General features: G+C 26.5%; 1 protein-coding gene across 1 annotated transcript; it reads right to left on the bottom strand.

Annotated features, from left to right (window-relative positions):
- Positions 1-14,951: 14,951 nt before the first annotated feature.
- Positions 14,952-15,478, bottom strand: LOC145845875 (protein CFDP2-like). Its single transcript, XM_082952890.1, has 2 exons — positions 15,400-15,478; positions 14,952-15,328 (listed from the first exon to the last, which is right to left on the bottom strand). Exons 1-2 carry the CDS (start codon positions 15,476-15,478, stop codon positions 14,952-14,954), a joined length of 456 nt encoding a protein of 151 aa, XP_082809016.1.
- Positions 15,479-23,723: the final 8,245 nt, after the last annotated feature.

The raw sequence follows: 23,723 nt of genomic DNA, 5'->3' as shown, positions 1-23,723 counted from the left end.
TGATAATCAGTTTTATAAAATTATTGTTGTTGGTATTAATGGCGTTAAGAAATTAAGCAATTATATCACAATCTAATTCAATATTTAACGGACAAAGATAGGTTGGTTTTTTACTACAGCGCATTAAGCTTTTGTATTGAAATAAGTATTGCATGTAAGATCATGTATGTTGTTATATGTGTCATTTCGTGAAAACCTAATAGCATATATATATAATACTAAGTTATTATTTCATAACGAAATTGTAAGTAAAAACAAGTTGATCATCTGAAAAATTGTTAGGCTATTTATTGAGAACTAAATTTAATACTTGAGTCATTAGTTTTACTACTACCTGCAGTTCCTATCAGACCCTTTAAGTATTATCCACCGTTTTGGTTTTTATTATTATCTTGAATATGAACAGTGCAAAACAATATAAACATTAAGTTTTGGTACGATTATTGTTTTTACTTTATAAAAATAAAGTTGGTAACAATTAAGTGTAATTATCTCCGTCGTATTTTCATTGTAAAATTGAGTCGTTAGTTAGAGGAAAAAATTAATCAATATTTTGTTGACTTACAAATTGATCTTAATAATAAAACATAATCTTTAAACAATATGATTGTAAATAATATTATTTTTTTTTACAAGTATTTGCTGTGTGTATACATTACATGACAAAATTTTGCACTGTTTGCACGGCGACTCTTTTGCACGGAGGGTCACTTTTGCACGAGGGGACACTTTTGCACGGCGACTCTTTTGCACGAGGGGACACTTTTGCACGGCGACTCTTTTGCACGGAGGGTCTCTTTTGCACGAGGTGACACTTTTTCACGAGGAGAAACTTTTATACGGCAAATTTTTTTTTTTAATTTTTTTTTTAATTTTTTTTTTACTTGAATAATATTCGCCTTAAACTTAATTTGATTTGAATTTAAAAAAATGGGCAGTTTTTTTTTATGAAATTTTAATGTAAAGACTTTATTTAAAGATTTAAGCAGAACAACGTAATAACCTACCAAAGTTAATAAATTTATTTTTTTTTAGCTTAATCTAAATAAACTAGATGAACACACATTTTTAATTTTAAATAAAAATAGTTTTGAATACATTAAATGAAATTAATCTGAATTTTGTTACTTTTCTAACAGGAAAATAAACTTTATTTAGCAAGGCTTTAAAACTTTTGAGTGATATTTTTTACTTGTTTTCTCTTAATGTTATAATTAGCATTATATAGTTGTTGAACAAATATTTTTAATTTATTTTAATTTCAAACAATAGATAAATTAAAAACAAAGATTTAGTTAGGTTATGAAGTGTAAAGGTATTTCAGATTATACTTGTTGTTTATTTTTATTTTTAATTTAGCGTGAAAAAAAAAGCTATAAAATAGCGCATTTTTCATGGTTTAAACTTAGATTATTTTATAACAAAAATGTTGCATGATCATGATAAGCCAATGAGAGAGTAACATTTGGAAGTTTGAATTTCTGTTCATCAAAAGTATCAATAGATGCTTACACCAGCATGCCATGATCATGAAATAAGCCGATGAAAGCCTAACGTTAATGTCCTTAGAGCGTTAGGTTTCTATTTTTGTTGTTAGTCAATGCATTTAAGTACTTGATGTTGATCGTTCTACATCAAATTATAAATAAATATAAGTTTGTAGTTAAAATTTTGCTTTTTCTGTTACCATATAAATTTTATATCAAATTATGATTTTATCTTTGTTGTAATAAATAAACTATATGTGTTATTTTATATTTTATTTATGTGTCTTCCAGTTTAAGTGTTCTAGGTTTTGATGCCTAGTTTTATCGTATTAAAAATAAACTTGTAACCGTATAGTAAAATATATAAAAAGGCTAGTTGTTGATTAATATATTAAAACTTAAAATAAACTAGAACAACTTACTTACATTTAAAGTATTTTTTATCTAAGTTTCTAAATAAATTATTTTTTTTGTCCCTGGAATGAATCTTTTAAAAATATTTTTTATTTTATCTTTTCGTTAGTTTGTTTCTAATATTAACTTTTACTGTTTAAGAATTTAGACCTTTTATTTTTTGCCTTTAATACAGGTATAATATAAAAATTTTGTTTTCAGTTTTTTTTTATGTTACAGACTTGGTAGTAGCTGAAAAAACTTTTAATCGGTTTGCATGCGAAAATGATCTTACGTGCGAAAAAGTCATCGTGCAAAAATGCCGCTGTGCAAAGATTTCATCGTAAAAATGTGGCGTTGTGCAACAATGCTGCCGTAAAATATTGTCATCGTGAAAAGATGTCGCCGTGCAAAAGTGTCTCCTCGTGCAAAATTGTCTCCTCGTGCAAAAGTGACCATGCGTGCAAAAGTGTCGCCGTGCAAAAGTGTCCCTTCGTGCAAAAGAGTCGCCGTATAAAAATGTTCTCTCATGTAAAAGTGACCCTGCGTGCAAAAGTAACGCCGTGCAAAAGAGTCGCCGTGCAAAAGTGTCCCCTCGTGCAAAAGTGACCTTTCGTGCAAAAGTGTCCTCTCGTGCAAAAGTGACACCCACCAATCTAAACATGCACAGCACTTTTTACAAAGCCTGTGAGTTCACCAAATTTTCGTTAACTTTAAAAACAATATTTATATTATAATTATTTGTTTATTGTTGTATTAATATATTAACTAGTTTATATATAAAACAACACAATCTTGAGACAGTTTAATGATAAAAAGTCAATATTTGTCATTAAATCAAAACAAAAAGTTGTTATATATATGTTTTATCATTTGCCAGAAAAAATTGTAACAACATATATGTATGAAACTTTTACCTAATACATATTTTAAACCACAAACCTAAAAAGTAGATGAAATACTAGCACAGTGATAAAAATATTTTTTTTAAACGATGTACAAAGATACATGTTTTAGTTTAAAAAAGATATGTAAGACCTTTTTATACAAATTTAAACACGTTATAATAAAAATTTTGACACAATTAAAACAAGATTAAAATGTTTATTTAATAATTTTTAATAGTATGTTAATCTGTTAGTAAGTAAGCAGCCATTTGATTATATATTAAGTTTTGGATTTTTATTTCGCCTGATGTATCTAAACGATAGAGAAAATATATCAACGTTTTTTATAAAATAAAAAGAATAGTCTTGATTATTAATTTAAACCATTTCTAAATACTAAAAAATTGATAAAATTCATTCCTAACTGAACAGCTTTAAACTATTAGACGAACTATTAAATAATATAATAGCACTTTTTCCGAGCAACAACATTTTTATTTATTCTTTTTAAACGTATAAATAAAACATTGCGAACATATGCTACATACTTTAGTACAAATCCATCAACTTTTTAAAAATGTAAAAAATAGCATCTATATAAGTTTAAAAGACAACACAATGTTGACTGTGAATCTACATTGTTAAATTGTATAAAATTAAAACAAATTCTTGACACAAAAAATTTAAACCAACAAAAACATCGGCGAAAGTCAGCAAAGCAGATGACTGGAATTTCGTATGTCGTAAGACAAGCTCAAGTTTATCAGTCGGGCTGATCATACCAATTCACCAATTCGCTCATCAGACCGTAAACTTTCGGTAGACTCAGACCGGTTTAGTCCTAAGTTTGACTCATCAGTTAGTCAAAACCAAAAAATTTTTCAAAAAAACTGACTGATGAGTCCTAATAAGGACGAAACCGGTCTCAGTCTACAAAAAGCTTTTGATCTGATGATCGAATTGGTATGAATAACCCTTCTAATCACAAACATAAAAAATAACTATAATGAAACTAAAAATACGTAGTTTATTTAAGGAGTAATAGGCTAGATAATGATTTGAAAGTATTAAGATCATTAATTTAAAAGAAGATTAAGTTTGTATTATATTAACAAACTTAAGAACATAGAAATGAAAATAAATATATAGACAAAATACAAAACTATAAACATTAAATTACTTTAAATATACAGTTCAATAACATATTTATACCTTAAAATCAAACAGACTACATCTTATAAATAAGCGTTCCGAAGTATTACAAATTATTATTACATAATTAAGAATAAAGTTTTTGCTCGTTTCTTATTTTTAGCTAAATACAATTAATGAGAGTTTTTTTTAGCTTTTTCTACATTTAAAGTTCTTGGATGCTTTTTTTAGTGAATATACTACAAACAATTTTTAGCTTTTCTTCATTCCTTGACGTTACTTTAAGGTTGTTAATTTTCGTTGGTTTTTCATAACTTCTTTATCATCATTCAATTATCTATCTTTAGAAAAAAATTGTCTTAAACAATTAGCTTTAACTTGCAGTTTGAAGTTTGATAGCACACTTATAAAAGACTTGTTGCAAAATTTTTACTCAAACTATTTAAGTTGCTTTGTTGAATTAAAATATCAAGTAGTTATTAAGACACACAAAAACGTTACTTAGCGGTATAATTTATTAACTGTAAAATATATGATTTATAATAAAGTTATTGAAAACGAAATAAACTCTACTATTTTTATTAGCTACTTTTTAAAATAACCCAAAGTAAATATTAACAAAAAATTCTTAGGTCTCTTTTTAAATAATTCAGAGTAATAAAATACGCTACTTTTTTAATTTTAAAAGCAATTGTATTTAAAATATAAAGAAAAGATAGAGAGCTATATACAAACTCATAAAATATATCAGTAAATCAGAACAAATATTTAAATATTTATAAGGTTTATTTGGTTCATGTAAATAAACACTTGATGTGATTTAAAAATACTTGTTAAAAAAAATGATATTTAACTAGGTTAACAAGTATGTTGTGATGTAAGTTTCTACTTCAAAGTATTTTAAAAATCAGAACAATATAGTTTAATTATATGTTTCTTTTGTTCTGGATTAATTTGATCCGTGTCTTAAAATGTAAATGAGAAAAACTTTAAAAACTTAAATTGTTTTTTTAGACTAGAAGGTGGTTTGAAAACAGTTTAGACACAAAAATTATTAAAACAGTATACTCTTTACAAGTTATTAGCTTAAGAGTCTTAAATTTTAAACATTTACTGTTTCGAACCTATTTCTATTATAGTAATTTTGTTGCTTTTATGTTTAATCGAAAGCGACAAAATTGATAAAAAAGTTTTATTAACTAGCTTTAAAGTTTAAACAAGAATTAAATTGGAACTAAATTTACTGTTCCCATCAATTTGTTATACATATTTATAGAGTCTATTACAGTTAAGTGTCGTTAATAAGACTATAATACTGTTTGATAATTTTAATCAATGTTGCTTAATAATTGTGTAGGCTTTGGTATATGTTTTACTAAAATTAATTTCAGTTAAAGAAACACTGTGTTTTTTTTACTACTTTTACAGTTTATAGTTATTTTTACAAATTTAATTTACCAATATTTCTGGTACATACAATTCTGTTATAAGGTACAAAATTAAAGATGATAAATGTAATTCAATGAGGTTACAGCTTGAACTAATTGTATAAGGTAAATTTTTAGCCACAATATTTGACTTAAAAACTGTTTAGTGTTAAATTGCCAGTTTATCAAAATCTTGTTTGATAATAATGTCAAGTTTGAAATTAAGTATTTGCTAACGGTACATGTAAACATAACAAAGTTATAAACTAAGTCTGTATAAGTTTAATCTTAAAATTTAAAAATATTTTGTAACCCATTTAGAATTAGTTGACCTAAAAATTATGAATTAAAAATTTAGAAAAAAAATCGTGTTTACTAAACTTGTTAATTTTAAATTTTACGTTGTAGACAAAACTTAAGAACTATTCTTTATGTTAATACAAAATAAAAACGATAAATTTAGTATAAATAATATTTTTGATTGCTATAAAGTCAAAATGTAATAAATAAAAGATTCTAAAAAAAAAAATAAAACATTATTATGCAGTTAATTGAAAATTGATTATAAAATTCATAAGTTTGATGTGAACATTTTATTTGTATATAGTAATAAAGCAACTTAGTTGTAAAATTGTAAACTGAATACCTACAAATCTAAGTTAATGGACTAAAAAATTTATATGACAATTTGCTGCAGTAGTAAAATCATACAATAATTTTACTATATTATGTAAAAATTGTTTTATTTAATACCATTGTTTTTTAAAAAATTCAATTTTTTTTAAGAATGATAAAAAAAAATTTATCAGAAGTTTATTTGTTACAAATTCAACCATATAAAATACTATTTTTTTTCAAGATATTTCTTTAAAGAGTTAATACAATAACATAAAAAAATTTGGTTATAAATTAGGTATATTCAACCAAAAATACTAAGAAATATCAAGTTATTAATAAGTACTAAGATTATTACTGTTTGTAGTACTACAAAATACTAATTAAAAATAAATTTGATAAGTTAAAAACAATAATATAAGTGAAATTAAGGTTGCATCTAAAACGTCAAAATAATATGTTTAATTTAAATTCAAGCTGAACTTAAAGAACAGATAAAAATTAAAAATAGTATCTTGAAACCTTATTTGTAATATAAGGTTTTAATTTTGAGTAGTAGTTCTTAAGTTTTTTCACGTTTAACCTCTTTTTAGAAAATAGTTAGCATATTTACTTCCAATATACAAAATAGTGATTAATTTTAAGAAAAAATTAAGTTATTTAAATTATAAGCTTAGTTTTATACATCAAAATCATAAAGTTAAACAAGTTTATTTAACATAAAAAACAAGTTAATAACTAACTTATAAAGTAAAATGACGGTTTATTGACATTAATTTGCATAACTTCTAATAAAGTAAATTTAACCTTTGAACAAATGGAATTTACTAACTAGGATGGATCTACCCCTTATTAAGAATCGCTGCTTTAGGTTTTTTTGACCAAAAAATAGACTTTCAAACTTTCAATAGTAAAATAGTTCTCTTAATGTTAAATAAGTAATTAAAAATGAATATTGTTGTTTTAACCGACTAATACAAAAGTTAACTAACATTTTATTAACTTTTAAATATTTTCCATACAGTATTGCATTTTTTTATAATTGGGTTTTTTTACCAGTCTTAGTTGTTTCATTTACGTTAATTTGAAAATTACCAAAAGGCTGACTAGTAATAAATTTTAGGGTGAGAAAGACGCTACTGCCAAAAAATAACAGTAAAGTTTTGTTGAAGATTGTTTAACAGAATTTTATAAAAAATATTATCATTCAGAACTAAGTTATTTATATATTAAGTTAATTGTAATTTTGGTTTTGCGCTTTTTAACTTTACTTACATCACCTAATAGTTCAAAACAGGTACTAATTAAATAATAATGGTAGTTAAACTGACTAATACTAATTTTAAACTTGGGCAGAAGATTTTGCAGTCTAAAATAAAAAAAAATGATATACATGCCAAAATAATTTCTTAAGAGTTAAACTATTTATTTATCTTATCAGTTTACTATTTTCTAATGTTTAATTTCGTTTACTATCAAATTATTTTAATTTATTTTTTCGACACGTTTTAAGAAACATGATTTATAAATCTTTCAATCCAAAAATATTTTGAGAAAAAATTTTAATAAAAATAATTTCAGCTTCTTTAAGTTTCACCTTAGTCAATGACATTTAGTTGCACAAAAGAAGTGTAGTTAAAAATTTTTTCGAGCATTACTTTTTATTTTTATTTTTTGATTTTGTTTTTCTCATATATTCTAGTTAAATTAAAAAACAAACACAAAATGCGCTTTTTTGTATTATAGTTTCTAGGTATATTTTTGTTTAAAAACTTGTTACTATAAACTTAAACTTACATTAAAGTAGTTTTTAAATAAAAGATAAAGCGATCGACAGTTATCAAACAGAAAGGAAGTCTTTTACTGCCTCTTAATTACTGATTGCTATGCTAGCTAATTAACACAGTAAAAACTGGAAGCTTTTCTGTTTTAATTCACATAATAAGTTAGTAAAGTTTTATAATCAACATCTAATTTGTTCTAATATTATAACATTTACATAAAATAAAAGTCTCAGACAAAATTAATTATGATTTTGTAAAGTCATAATAATTAATTAAACTATAACCAAAAAGATTACAAAAAATCTTATTCTAGCAAAATTGTTAAAATAACTAATGATATTGATTTTAAGGCTAGTCAAAATTTCGTTGACATATAAACTGTTATCAATAAAACTAAACAAAAACTTAGATGTTCAAATGGCTAAGAAAGTATTTTCGCTGTACTACTTCTTAAATGAAAAAATAATTTTCTAGATTCTAGCTCTCTTTCAACAGATAAAATATAATTTGTTTAAAGGTAACAACATTTTGCTAAGTTGTTCATATTTTAGTTTTTTTAATTAAAACCTTTTTTCATTCCAAGTTCAGTTAAAACATTTATTGATCGAATAGTTTTATCTAAAAACTATATTTTATTTTCATTTAAAAAACAATTTGTGGTATAATTTTAATTTTCAGAATGTTTTTAATTTAGATTTATACGGATACTCATGACTTCGAGAGAAAAGAGCTTTCAGTCATCGAAAAAAAAAACAATAATTTTCTAAACAAAGTCACGAGGTGTAGTTTTTGTTTCATTGTTTTTTTTGTATCAAGAATTAATGAAAGTCTAAATTAGTTTTCGATGTTTTGTATTTAAAAAAAAGAAGTATTCATGCAATAATATGTAACTAAAAATTGAATTTGAACTAAAATTAGCCAAAAATAGGGAAATATTTAATTTTACTGTTTTGTTAACAATAGAAGTAGCATTAAAGAGTTTAATCTAAGGACTTGGTATACAAAAATACCTTTTGATTGTCAAATTGTATACCACGGTTACTGTTTAATGGATATAGTCGAGTCATACGCCACATATGTAGTACAAATGATTTTGTTTTCTTTAAAACAAATCTGAAATGTTAACTTATAAACTTTCTAAAAAACAAAAGACATTACCTAAAAAAGGTTGTATTGTATTAATAAGTAGCTTATTCTAAATATTTGTGTTAATTTTAAGATGACGTCAAAACGTGACTAAAAATCTTTTGATAACTTGTCAAGATCTATTTACTAAATAATGTTAAATTAAACTTATTCTACTAATTTAAATACTATAACTTGCCTTAAAATTCGTTAAAAATTTAAAAATTAAACTATGTTTAAATTGTCAAAAAAAAATTTTTATTTAGGTACAATTTTTAAAGTATATTTTACTTATTTTCAAGCGTAGTGTTTATAATAAAAGTATTCAAATAAACATTTTTAAATTGGTTGATTTATTTTTACACTTCAATAAACCAGCTTAAGTATAAAATATATAGCTATCTTTAAAGAGAGTTAGTTTTAAAACTATAAAACGTTTCAAACTATTATCTAAAACTTTCATGTGAATAAATTACATAATTAGTTTTGTTTAATTTGTCTTAATTATATAGTTAACACTATAAGTATAACGAAATGTATCTTAAGATATATGGTTTAAAGTAATTTAATAAGTTTTAGTTTGTTTAGTTGTAGCAAAATTTTGAATATACACTATTTTCTATTGCTTGATTAATTTGAAACATCAAAATAACTATCGATCACACGAAAACAATACTAACCAGTATATTATTAAGTAACTTAAAAAAGCATACTACTCTTTCATTAAACACAAAGAAAGTCTTTACAAAAATTTTGAGAAGTAATAAAAAACTTTCTTAATTACCTAATAGCAAATATATTCAGTTACTTTTAGATATCAATTAACTAGTCTGTATTATACATAACGTTCGCAGACTAGAAGTAATTTTTATACCAATTCTTTTTTTATTGTTCTCAAAGTAAAATTAGACTTGTTTTGTTGTAAAAAACGACAATAATGACTTTGACAATTTATTAAAATAAAATTTATGTATTGTTTGTAATTTTTTCTACATACTAAAAATAGTAAAAGTAAATAAGCTAATTATTTCTAAAACTGTTCTTCTATTTACATTTACTTGTTTTCTTTTTAGGATTATAAGAAAACTAAAAACAAATAGTTAAATGTTCTTTTATTGACAAGAAATAATTAAATAACATTATATACATCAAGACAATAGAAATAGGTTTCCGTTTCCACCATTCAAAGCTAAATACTCTTAAACTTTAGATGTTTATAACTCTACAGTATATGTAAACAATTATTATTTTTACGCGATGTTTTTATAAAAAGTTATCATATTTAAATACTACATGTTTGTTAAGACTGCCATATAGTAAGTAAAAATCAACCTTGTTGTATATTAGTATACATTAAACAGTAAAACTTCTTTTATAAAAATACACAATAATGAAACCATTTTTTGTAAATTTACAAAAAAAAACATAGTTAGAGTGTTGTTAGATTTATTTTCGATTTGTTTTTGAGAAAGTTTTAAGTTATTGTTAATAATTAATAATATACTACAGCGCAATAATATACTACAAAACAGTAAATGACATTAGAAGTTTAATAAAATTATAATACTACTTCAAGATCAAGTTTTTAAACTTCGAACTAGTTAAGTTGGACTTATAATCTAAAATTACTTTTTAAAGTACTAAAATTGTTTAAACTATCTCTCTGACTTTTTTCTATACATAAAACATGTACCAAGTGTATTCTGAAAAAAACTTTGTTTCTAGTTGATTTTAATATTTCTAGACATAAAAAGAACTTCTAAGTTGTTTCTATCTAAATACTTAAAGTAAAATAAAGACTTTACTAGTTTATTTTTGTTTGTTTGTTTATAAAGTATTATAGACTAATTTAAAAACTAGAATTTGCACAAGTAGCTTCTTTTGAGAAACTAGAAAACAAAATACCAATGTGTAAATCTTAAAAATATGATTATAATTTTAGTAACGAGTATTTGTTACTTTATTAATGTATAAAACCAAATCATGAAACAGTTCTATCTTAAGAAATATAAAAGAAACAGTAAAATTGAATATATTTTCATCACGATACATTATATGTTTTTTTTTTACTTTGTAAACTAACAAACTGTTATTCGAACTCGAGATATTATAAACAAGTATTTAACACTAGATTTAAAGTTTACAAAGAGAAGATAAAAAAACGGATATCTGTAACTGGCAAAGTTGCAGATGAGTTTTTAGTACCTCGAATATTTTATATAAAACTACTAAACTTAGCATGTAGTTTGGCTAGGAAAGTTCAAGTTTTTCGATCAATTTAAAACAACTTAATTTAAAATAAAATCAGACCAAATTATGTTAATGAATCATACTACCTATCGTATGAAGCTATAAGTGTTGTAAAGTTTAATAAAACCCAACTCAACATAATTTTAGTTACAATTTCTTTTCTATTTAGAAAAGTCACTAGTAAAATTAAAAGTTTACTCAACATTTGTTGACATTTAAATTACAATTTAATTCATATGTTTTTTATATAGAAATTTATTTCTTCATGAATATTATTAGTAGATTAGCTATTGTGTTCTTTTAAAAGTTACGTCAGCAAGCGATTACTAACATTTAAATTTTAAACATTCAAACTTTTTAGCTGTGTCTTATATATCAAAGTAATAGTAAATGTAAATAAAATGGATCCCGATCGTTCTCCAGTCAATATATTTTAATTCAGCGAAAACAAGTTTGTTTATTAGTTCAAAGTATGTCTAACATATGGAGAAAGTATTTAGTGGCACCAGTTTTGTTTATGAGTATTCAGTTTTGGATCATTTAATTAACTATAACATTGTAATGTTTTTAAGTCTCTTTTGTTTATATTTATATTTTTATATTTATTTCTGCTACATTAGTAAAATATTATCAGTTATATTTTTCTATTAATTAAAAAATACAACTCAATTTTTACTTTAGTTATTTTAATTCTATTTTATAGTGACATTTGTTCTGTACTAGATTGAATAATTTGTTTTTAAGCTACTGCTTTAGTATCGTTTGATTAGACTTTAAAAGTTTACTTAAGACTTTATTCTAAAACAAATCTTCCTGCTTACTTAATACTTAAGTAAGCTTATTCACAGTTATATTCCAGTATTAACACCTTTAGCTTTGGTATTAAAATGCTCAGCCAAGACGTTCAGCTCAACTTATTTAATCAATCGCTGGCAGTAGCATAGAAAAGAACATCTAAACGTTTCATAAAGATTAAATTAATACAAGTTTAAATTATTTATATAAACTGGTTTTTTTCTTTATTTCAATTATAATTTAACTACCATGTTAAAACAAATAAATGTTTTTATACCAATGTTAAAAGCATTAACTAAAATCAATCTATTAACTAAACTTGATATTGTCATTGAAGAATCTCTTAAAGATAAAAAAAAATTAGCTTTCATGTTATTAATAATAATAATAAGGCCCGCTATCAGCCGAGATCGGCTATGCGTGTTGTGCACAGAGAAGAAAAAGAAAAAAAATTACATGTTTAAAAAAAAAAAAAACAATTAAATTCATTCTGCTTCTTATTTCTTCATCTTCTTCTTCGTTTTTCTAAAATATTCCTTTTCTCTTTCTTGCAGTCTTTTGTGTATAGTTGATCTCCATTTGGCACGGTCATTTGCAAGCAACTCCCAATTATCAGTTCCAATGTTCAAGCTTTTTAGGTCGCGCTTGCATACATCCTTAAAACGTAATTTTGAACGTCCTCGGTTTCGTTTGCCAACGACCAACTCGCCATACAATAGAAATTTTGGGATCCGCTCAGTATTCATTCTCAGGATATGACCGAGCCAGCGAAGCCTGCGCTGACTGAGGGTAAAGTACATAGTGGTAAGACCAGTACGTCTTAATACTTCCTCATTGGTGATCTTTTGCTGCCATGTAATTCCGAGGATGCGACGAAGGCATCGTAGGTGGAAGGTATTGATTTTTTTCTCCTGTACGCTAGGTAACGTCCATGTCTCGCTACCGTGAAGCAGAGTACTGCAGACACAGGAACGGTAAACGTTAGGCTTTGTTCGAATGCTTAGCTTTTGGTTATCCCAAACTCTTGCAGTCAAGCGAGCGAAAGTGTCTGATGCTTTGCCAATGCGACTATTTATTTCTTTGTCCAATGATGCGTTTGACGCAACATTTGAGCCAAGGTATACAAAATTATCTACATTCTCGATATCCTTACAATTGATCTTGATTGATGGTAAAATATTTGTTCCTTGACTTAGAATTTTAGTCTTCTTAAGGCTTATAGTAAGCCGAAATCCGAGCATGCCGAAGAAAACTGATTTAGCAGTGTCTGCAGGTCTTGGGCAGAGTGAGCCACGAGTGCAGCATCGTCAGAAATAAAAGATCACGTATGGTGACTTTCTTCAGATTTCGCTTAGCTCTTAGATTTGAACGGTTGAAAAGGTGTCCGTCAGTTCTTGTATGAAGCTTGATTCCAGTAGTTAACGAATTAAAAGCATTCTTTAATAGCATCGAAAAAAAGATTCCAAAACTAATTGGAGCAAGTACGCAGCCTTGCTTTACCCCACTTTTGATTTCAAATAAATGAGATACACTACCATCATATTGAATGGTTGCCCTTGTGTTTGTATGAAAAGACTTCACAATATTGAATAATTTTGGAGGACATCCAATTTTCAGCAGTATAGCATATAGTCCTTCTCTACTTACCAAGTCAAAGGCTTTAGTGAGGTCAATGAAAGCGATGTACAAAGGCATGTTCTGCTCATTACATTTATCTTGTAACTGACGTACAGAAAAAATCATGTCGGTGGTAGATCTTTTAGACCTAAATCCACATTGAGACTCAGGATATACTCTTTCAGCCAGCTTCTGAATACGAGGAAGAACCACTCTTGCTAAAACTTTACCAGCAATCGCAAGAAGAGAAATTTCCCTGTAACTATTGTAGTCCGATCTGGAACCCTTGTTTTTATATAAGACTATGATCTTAGCATCACGCATGTCTTATGGCACTATACCTTCTCTCCAACATTTGGCTAAAATATCATGTAAATGAGGTAACAAGCTTGACTTACAATTGCGGACCAAGTCCGCTGGTATGCCGTCACTACCTGGAGCTTTCCACGAAGCCATCATATCAATGGCTTTACTGAGTTCATCAGTAGTTGGTACGCTATCCAGGTCATCCAACATTGGTAGACTATCCATTCGGTTAAGTGCATCATTAGTAACAATATTCTGTGTAGAATACAGAAGGAAAAGGTGTTGAACCCATCTACTCTACTGTTCATTCCTACTGTGTAAGATTTCACCAGTCTCAGATAACAAAGGTGATTTTGACCTCTTTGTTGGTCCAACTGCTTTTCTTATTCCTTCGTAGACTGATTTGGTATCTCCTCTGTCAGCAGCAGCCTGAATACGGGCACTAGCCTTTAATTAAAACTCAGTAGCACATTTTCTAGCTGCCCTCCGAAAAAATTTTTTGGCTTCACGAAGTCTATTAAGACACGTGTTACTTGGGTCACGTTGATAATCAACATTAGCCTGTCGCTTTTTCTTTAAAATAGGAGATAAAATATTAATATTTTCTTCGAACCAGTCTTTGTTGGCATGTTTGTTCTTTCCAAAAGTATCAAAGGCATTCTGATATATACTTTTTTCGATCCTAGACCAAGACTCAGAAGCAGATGTGTCCGACGAAGAGACAGATGGCATCAGAGTTGAGAACTTTTTGATATTTTCCTTGTCCCGCATTGCACCTACATTTAGTCGAACTTTACGAGCTAAATTGTTTGAATTATGCATGAACTTTTTTGAGATGTGCATTTTATAGCAGACCAAAGAATGATCGCTGTTGCAGTCTGCGCTTTGATATGATCTAGTTAACAGAACATCGTTAATACGATGGCGTCTAACTAAGATAAGGTCTAATTGGAGCCAGTTTTTAGAACGGGGATGTCTCCAAGACACTTTATGCTGCCATTTAGTTTTAAAAAATGAATTGGTAACACAGAGGTTCTGTTTATGACAAAATTCTAAAAGGCGTTGACCATTAGAATTTATTCTTCCAAAACCAAAATGTCCTAGACAGGGAGCTCAAGAATCGTGATTAGATCCAACTCTTGCATTAAAATCTTCCAGAATAACAAGTTGGTCATTTTTTGGCAATTTATTCACTACGAGATTTAACTTTTCATAAAAAGTATCATTAATTTGCTCGTCAGTGTATAGCGTATGCGCATATACACTAATAAGGGTCGCTGTTCCTTTTTTGGTGTGTAAACGTAGAGTAGCAATACGTTCGTTTCCGTCACCGACTTCTACGAGTTGTAAGAGTGTATTCTTGACAGCAAAACCAACACCATATTCTTTACGTTCTTCAACAGACTTACCAAACCAGAAGAAAGTAAAAATTTTTTCTTTAATTGAACCTTGACCAGCAAGGCGCGTTTCTTGAAGAGCTGCAATATCAACTTTAAGACGAAGAAGTTCGTTATTTATAATAGCAGTTTTTCATGCATCATTTATGTTTTCGGGGTCATACCAGTAGTCATGGTACGAACGTTCCAGCTTCCAAGTTTAAGAGTGGGTCTCTTTTTACGTTTATGTTTGTCAGGTGACATAGTTTCAGTTTACTTTTCACTTAAAGCTATCCCCATTCACCCAATGAGGAAAGTAAACTGTGGCGGAACAACACCTTATTGGCTGAGGGCTGCTCAGCTTAAGGCAGGCGGTGGTTATTCAGTGGAACTAAAAAATTCCTTCTACCGACGAATACGACCCCTGGCGCCCATCCTTACGCCAAACAGGGTTAGGCTTATCACCGGTAATTGCCGTATTCCGTGTTGTGTCTTCGCGAAGCTTGAGTAAACCTCTCCAAGCACAAAGCCAGGGCATAACATTGAGATTCCAGCTGTTGCCTATGCAGCAGGATCTCACTCTCCACAGTGAGAAGAGCTCAGCGAAACAGCAAAGCTGATACAGCCAAGATTCATCATTGTCCAGGAGCTGCCGGAATGACATTGAATACAAAGTCAGACCGCCTACGTGGCTCCGACTACGGCTTTTTGATCAGAGTTTTGCATCTCCTAGAGGAATAGAAGTACAGTTCTTCGGAGTTTCCTCTACCCCCGTGTTTAAGACTTTACCATGTCTGATTTTTCCTCAGGGTTTACTCCCGAAGCCTTTGCTTAGCCAAAAGCAACCACAAGGCAGTGGTGGTCGGCAAAGGTTTTACAGAACTGATGCTAAATCAGCTCCAACCCCAAGGGGAGATCATGAAAGTTCTTCAGGGATCTTCTGTGTCATCTTTGTGATCTTCTGTGTCATCTTTGTGATCTTCTGTGTCATCTTTGTGATCATCTGTGTCATCTTTGAAACTTCATCATAAACATTAAATCTTATTCAATATATTTGAAGCTTTATAGTTTAAACTTTATAGCTTTCATGTTAAGTTAATACTTAATTATGTGTTTTGTTTGTTAAAAAATAAAAAGTGTGATTTTTTGAATTGATTTAGTTAAAAGTCATGGCTTCTAATTTACAGCTTTTAATAAAAATTAATCGCTTTACAGAGCTTTTTTAGTAAGTCAAAATTGAGTATTATAATAGTATTATACTTGAGAAAACATATATATTTTTTTCATAGTTTCACTTATTTATATGAATTTAACTGAAATTATGACTGTTTTTACCATTTTTTAAAGTAATAAATTTTTTGCCTCGCTTGTAAAATTTAATTTAAAAAAAATCAAGTTATTTTAATAATTTATTTAGTAACCTTTAGTTGCGTGTTTCTAGTCTTTAGTTAAATACTTTAAAACTTACAATTAAGATGTCACGAGAAAATTCATCACAATAACGATTAATAGAAGCTATCGATAAAAGCAATTTTCATGTGAGATAATCAACCAGTCGGTCAAACTTCCTCAAACTAGTTTAGCAATGACGTTTTAATATTTATTTCATTATGTGTAATAAAGCTGTTCAGTCCTCTGTATTTTTTTAATCTAAAAATTAAATTAAAGATTAAGAAAATTTTAGAATATGCCTATTTATAAAATTATTTAAGTATATTGTGCATTTTAAATAAGCTACTAAGCATTCACTTCAAAATGTCCGAAATTCGTTATATAAGAGATAATTTAATTTCAGATTTCGTTAAGATTTTAGATGGATAACGTACGGTTTAGATTCAGTCTAATTTGGCCCGATAAGTAACTTAAAAACTAATTGTGCAAAACAAATAAAATTTAGTTTTTGATACCTAATATTTTAAAGTACGCCTTCAATTTGGATTTTAGTTCACAATAGTACTTCCTAGATAACAATAACAGTAAATCAATTCATTAGAATTTCGCTAGACTTTTAAAATATTTTTATATGTTAGTTTTTTAAATTAAAATCATTTAAATTATGCAGCTAGTAAGTACAAATTTTTACCAAGTCGACACTAAAAAGGATTTATTAGTAATAATGACTTGTTGATTACAAAAGTTGACTACAACTAACCTGAACGTTTTATTAGTTTCCAAACAGTTCATATTTAAACAACATTGAGTACAGATTATACATAGATTTTTAAAAATAAAGTATTTTACTAATCTTTACTGGGCTTATAATAAAATAAACGTAAATTATTTATCAAGCCCTGTAAATTACTTTGAACACAACCCAAAAGTGCGTGCATAAGAAGTTTTTGACCGAAATACTATTCGAGTATAACTTTTTTTGCTTAAATGTACGTACTCAAAAAAAAACTTTGAAAAATCATAGGGGGCGAATTTTTTAAACTTCTGTAAGGGGAGAAATTTAGTAAATGAGTTTGGAAAACCCTGCTTTAAACCTTTAAGAATAAACTTTTGTTTGAAATGTTCAAAAAGTCTTTTTTATAGCTTTACTTTGAGTTTTAGTTACTTAAAACGCCATTTGTGGTTTAAATGGTTGCTAAATTTAATAACAACTTTGTTTGTAAAGTTTTACACGAGTTTTTTACATTTTCAGAAAAGTAATGTCGGACTACTAAGTTTAATGAAGTAGATTATAAATTGAATCATTTCATTTAAACAGTGCTACATTTTAAATTCGGAATGTGCTTTATCGGCCATCCCTTACATAGTGTATGACCTACTTCATAAGGTAAAGAGTGAATTAGTTCTTTTCCTTTACAGTTGTCAACAACAAATAACTAAACTTCGATTATATACGCGTCAGTTAATAAAAAGTAGTAACTTGTGTTAACGTTTTCTGATGCGTCAGAAAGCCTAAATGTGTTTTTTTGTTATTTGAGTTTTTTAGTTATTTTTATTAGATAATTTATTAGGTAAATTTTTAAATCCTTAGTTATTCTACTAATTGTCACTTCAGCTTTATTAACCTTAATTCATGACTACAATTTATAAAGAACAAATTTATTCACAACCTATGTTTTTGTTCTCCTAATAAATAAATTTGTATACAATTTCTTTTTTATTTTCGTAATAAGAATTAAAAACAATTAAAAATAGTATAATTCGTTATTAATTAATAAGCTTAATCAAATCAAATAAGTTGATTAAATACTTAAAGTACTATTAAACTGTTCTTAACTAGTTAAAACTTCTATTGAATATTAAAGTGAATTTAAAATACTATAAAAGAATTCTATATTTAATAATTTTTTAACAATATAATTAAAACAAAAATGGAAAAAAATTAAAATAAATAAGTTCAACAAAAATACAGCAAAATTATAATTCCATCATTGTTGCCGGGTACAAACTGTGATTCCGATTTTATAGAACACAACTTTTGTAAAACTTTAATATTAATAAAAAGTATTAAGTTAGTATTTGTGTGTGACTCAAATTGACTCAAAGTAATACAATAATGCATATAAATTACATCAATTATGAATTATTTAAGTTTATCTTTATTAAAAAATTTTAATAATTTTAATAATTAACTTCCTTAAAAAACCATGTTTGTAAATCTTTGAAAAAGATTTGACTTTAATGTAGTGTAGAGTCGTATTTGTAGAATTCTTAGAACAAAACTAAAACAAAACCCTAAGAGAAAACCTAATAAAACTTAACGTACATAAATAAAAAAAAAAATTAATTTGTTGTGGTTTTTATTTTAAAAACTTTTTTTTTCTAAAATAGACATAATGTTTGGTTTTCCGCCATTTTCAAATTATTTAAGTTTTGGTATTTTTAAACCTTATAGACAGGTTTTAATACAAACGACAGAACAACTTTGAACTGAATGATTTAAAAAAACAGTTTTTCACAAAACTAATATATAGTTTCTTTCTTTTTCATACACTCGATTAAAAACTTGTATGCAAAAATTTGTAAATATTTAGATTTTTATTAATTCTCCTATATTTAGTGATTATTTGAGGTCGTTTAGCTTTTTCTTTTGTTTAATAAAAAGCTTTTTCTTTCATATAATGCAGAATATTTTGCTGCTATTTAATTAGTGTAATAAGTTCAATCTTGTTGAATTCTATGGTTTTATATTTTATAAGTATTGTCTTTTGGATTGCTCGAAATAGTTTTTTAATGCTTTCTTTTTTAAAGAAAACAATAAAAATATAAACAAAAAATAGTTTTAAGTTTGTGATTTTTAATACCTAAATATGGCATTTAAATTTTTAAAGATGAAAATCGTTTCTATTTAAGATTAGATGATAAATTGTCAACGCTCGGTTGACTTGCAAATTACGACAGTAGGATCAAGTATAATTGATAAAATTTGACAATTAATTTTATAAAAAAGTAAATAACTGTTTGTGATAGTTGGGTGGTACGTCATAAACTTGTTAACCGGTTGAAATAAACAAAAATTATTTAAGGTTATTTGTTTTTATTAGAATGATTATATCATATAAGTTTGAATTATATTAGCCTAATTAATAAATGAGCATTTTTAATTATAGAGAGCAATACCTGTTAATTAACAACTTTAAATGGATAATTAGTTATAAAAGTTTGGTAAGTGAAAGATGCTTTTAAAACATTCATAAAATATTAACAAAAAGTTCTATAATAAATGTTTTAATAGAAAAGAAATATAGCTCTTAAACTTTTGTTTAAAATTTCATAAAGATACAGCGTAATCCTACTTAGTTACAAACTTCATCAGATGTTTTACTTATCAGATAGGTTTTAAGTGTCAGTTTTAGTTTATAATCAAGTTAGAGTTAAAGCTAGTAATAAACAGTTTACTTAATTTATTCATAATCTGTTTTTTTTAATTTATTATTATTTTAATTATATCTTCCCCGATATATATAACTATAAAAGACAGCAGTGATTTTAAGAAAAACTCAACTTTATTGAATTAGGTTACAGCTTAAACTAATTATATAAGGTGAATATACAGTCACGATTTTTGACTTACAAACTGTCTTACGTTGACTTTAATTTGCTAATAAAAGTTTGTTTGTTAATATTGTCGTTTTTAAATTAAGTATTTGCGGTTGATACATGTAACTGCATCAAACGTGTAATAAAGCTTAGATTGAATACAATCAACAAAAACATCGGCAAAAGTCGGCAGAGCAGAAACCTTGACTTTTGTATGAACAAAAAAAAAAGGCATACGAAAGTCCACCGAAGCAGAACAAGAAAAGGAGCATAAATTTTGCCAATTTTTTTGTTGTTTGTATTAAATAGAAGCGTGCTAGTTGTTTTCCCCAGTTGACAATTTACTGAATTTAGCATGGAAAAAGACAATGCTGACGTCACTAATCAATGCCAGAAAATGGTAGCTTCATGCTTGCAAATTAAAATCGTCAGTATATTGAAAACTCTTATACATGACGAATCCGGTCTCAGTTTACCGAAAACTTTTGGTCTGATTATCGAATTGTTTTGATTAAACTTTACTATCTACTTTACCTCGTAGAACTGTTTATATTTTCATAAAATAAGTAGTTTGAGTTCGTAATAATTTGCGATAATTTTGCAATAATTTTTAAGAATTCTTAACACTAAAATATGATTTAATAAACAAGAAAGTTCATTTAAAACAATTATTTTACTAATTAAATGTTATTAAACGTTTTATAACAATTTAACATTATTATAAACTATTATTTTTCACAAAAGTACTGAACATGATGTCAATTTTTGTTTATTAATTTCAAAAACTATAAGCTTAAATAACATTTTTGTTCTTATGCAAAAACTAAAACATTTGCTTGTATAAGGTTGTCAGCAGTTTTTTAAAACAGTATTATGCAAACAAATTAATTTTCTATCTAAACTTAATGTATTTTTATAAGTTATATTTACAATTAGTTTTTATTCAGGTAAAATTTACCTTTTTTGCAGTCTGTTTTAATTTATGTTTTACATTTCATAGACAATGTATCAACGTGTTCTATTTTAGTTTAATTTTTAATCTATTAAAATATTGATGACTTACAAACTGATTCTATTTGAATGTATACAAAAACTGTGATTTTTAAAGACTAAAAAATACTTATTAAAGTAACCGTTTGCTGTATTATAGTAATAAATTTATTAGAAGTGAAAGGGGTTAGCAGGTTTTTATCAAGAATTATAAATACAATAAATTAACAATTAAAAAAACGTTTAAAATATAATAGCTAAATACTATGAGCAATTTTAAAAACTTTGATAATTTTGATCAAAGACTTCATTAGTATATTAAACATTTCTATACAGTAAATATTAGCTTGAAATGTTTCTTCGTGTTTATATTTTGCAAAATAAATAAAAAAAATAAATTTTCAAACTACTTTAAACATTACATTTTAGTAAAATTAATTTCATACTTTAATGTTTCAAACAATTTGGTTTTGATAATTGCTTGTAATCAACATATTATTAATATAAAAGTTTAAACTTTTATGAAATCCATTATTCTATAACTAACGTTGAAAATATAGCCAATAGTATATTGACTTAAAATATCTCCTGTACCAACATATACATAAAGCTTTAAATTTTATTAATAAAAAAATATATTTAAACTTGTAGTTAAATTTTGTTAGTTTTGTTTGATTACGTCAAAACGCTGCTGCTTATTGTTAAATTAAAATATTTCTTTTATTTTATTCTTTAAGTATTTACATTGAGAAAAAACAGGCGTTTAAGTTCGTCTAGAATATAAAACTAGTAATTTTATAAACTGATAACAAAATTTTAATAATTGATTTTACTTTCTTGATAACAAAATTAGTATTGGTATTTGGAGTTTTATATTTTTTATTTAAAGCAAATTAGCTAAAAAACTTTATTTGTTTTTTTTTATAGTTTTTTTTTTAGCTTTTTCATACCCCATTTTTAGAACATACAGGAAGCAATTTTTTGAGTATTATTTGTTGTATTGTTTACCTTCGTTTTTTTTAGGTACTGATTTAAGGTTTATCTAACTCGGAACAGGTCTAATTTGCACGAGTGCACGAAATTGCACGAAACCAAATTTACACGAGGGCACAAAATTGCACGAAGACGATTTTGCACAAAGGGTCAATTTTGCTCGAGTTACATTTTTGCACGAGAATAACAAAATACAGAAAAATTATAAAAAAAATAACAATTTAATAAAAAAAAAGTTACTGACCGAGGGTATGGGGTAACAGTAAAACTAAATATTAAAATGTAATAATAACTATTAAAAAATATTTAAAAAAAAGCTACTGACCGAAGGTAAGGGTTAGGGGTAACAGTGATAGTGAAAAAAAAAATTGAATAAACAATATTAACCAAGAATAAGGGGTTAGAAGTAACTGTGATATTAAAAAAAGTAATATTAAAAAAAAAAATAATTATAATCCGTACAATAATGTCTTATTGCAAAGTTGTCTGCTCGTGCAAAAGTGTCTTTTAGCAAAAGTGACCCTTTGTGCAAAAGTATCTTCGTGCAATTTTTTCCCCTCGTGCAATTTTGCACTCAATTTAAATTTTGCAATTTCCTCATTTTCCACTAGTGAAATTTGACCGCTACCCTATTAAACTATATGTTAGTCAGAAAAAATAATTCTCTTCTTTATAATTCTATACTAAAGGTCGGCTGCTTTTTGTAAATTGCGGGCTAATTTTTGCTCGAAAAAGTTGCTCACATCCCGCACTTTTTAGAAAAACACCTTTGAGGGCCGCATTAATACAAAAAACGATATAGTAATTAGTAGAAAAATAATATTTAAGATCAAAAACATTATAAATAAAGCAATTTTTAATCACTATTAAAGAGTATTTATTAAATTAAGAGCCTAACTGTAAGTTTTTATTAAACTTTTTTTTTTATTGTTTTCAAATTGCATATTTTTGGCTGAAAAGGAGCTCGCGAGCCGCAGATTTTGACTTTGAGGGCCGCATTTTGCCGACCCCTGTTTTATACAAAACTTAACTTGTAAATAAAAACTTATAATTAATTAAGTCAAAAGTTTCTTAATAAAAAATAAAAAAACTAAAGTGAAAATAAACAAGTTTATGGATAAAATGTTCAAATACAGTAACATCTGTTTGCTGCTGCTAACCATCTTTATTATGAGTCTTTTTAACAAGTGTAATTGTAAAACACAGAATTATTAGTGAAATTATTTTCTAAATATTCACTTAAGTATATTAATTTTTACCTGTATTTAAAAATGATTTTATATATAAGTTTTAAGTTTCAGTTTTTGGCTTCAAAAAGTAATGATCGACAACATAAATGTATTATGTTCTAGTTTTCTTTATTTTGCCTCTGAGTAGATTGCTTATGCTTATGCTTGAGTGTTATGCTTAACTAATGAATAGAACAAATTTAGTAACTTTACTAAAAAACTTTGGAAAAATTAATTAAAATATGCTATGATACCGCAATATTACGATATATTTATATTTGAAAATAAATTAAACCTATAAACAA

The sequence above is a fragment of the Thalia democratica genome, unplaced genomic scaffold, assembly GCF_965202585.1.
Source record: "Thalia democratica unplaced genomic scaffold, ktThaDemo2.hap1.1 HAP1_SCAFFOLD_179, whole genome shotgun sequence".
NCBI classification, from domain to species: Eukaryota; Metazoa; Chordata; class Thaliacea; order Salpida; family Salpidae; genus Thalia; species Thalia democratica.
Note: the sequence above shows the minus strand (reverse complement) of the source record. Positions and strands in the feature narration are given on the sequence as shown.

Excerpts from the sequence above, each read along its gene's own strand:
- LOC145845875 (XM_082952890.1), bottom strand. The coding sequence starts at position 15,478 with ATGTCACCTGACAAACATAAACGTAAAAAGAGACCCACTCTTAAACTT. Across the intron at positions 15,329-15,399 it reads CGTTCGTACCATGACTACTG|TTGATATTGCAGCTCTTCAA; the intron begins GTATGACCCCGA and ends TTCGTCTTAAAG.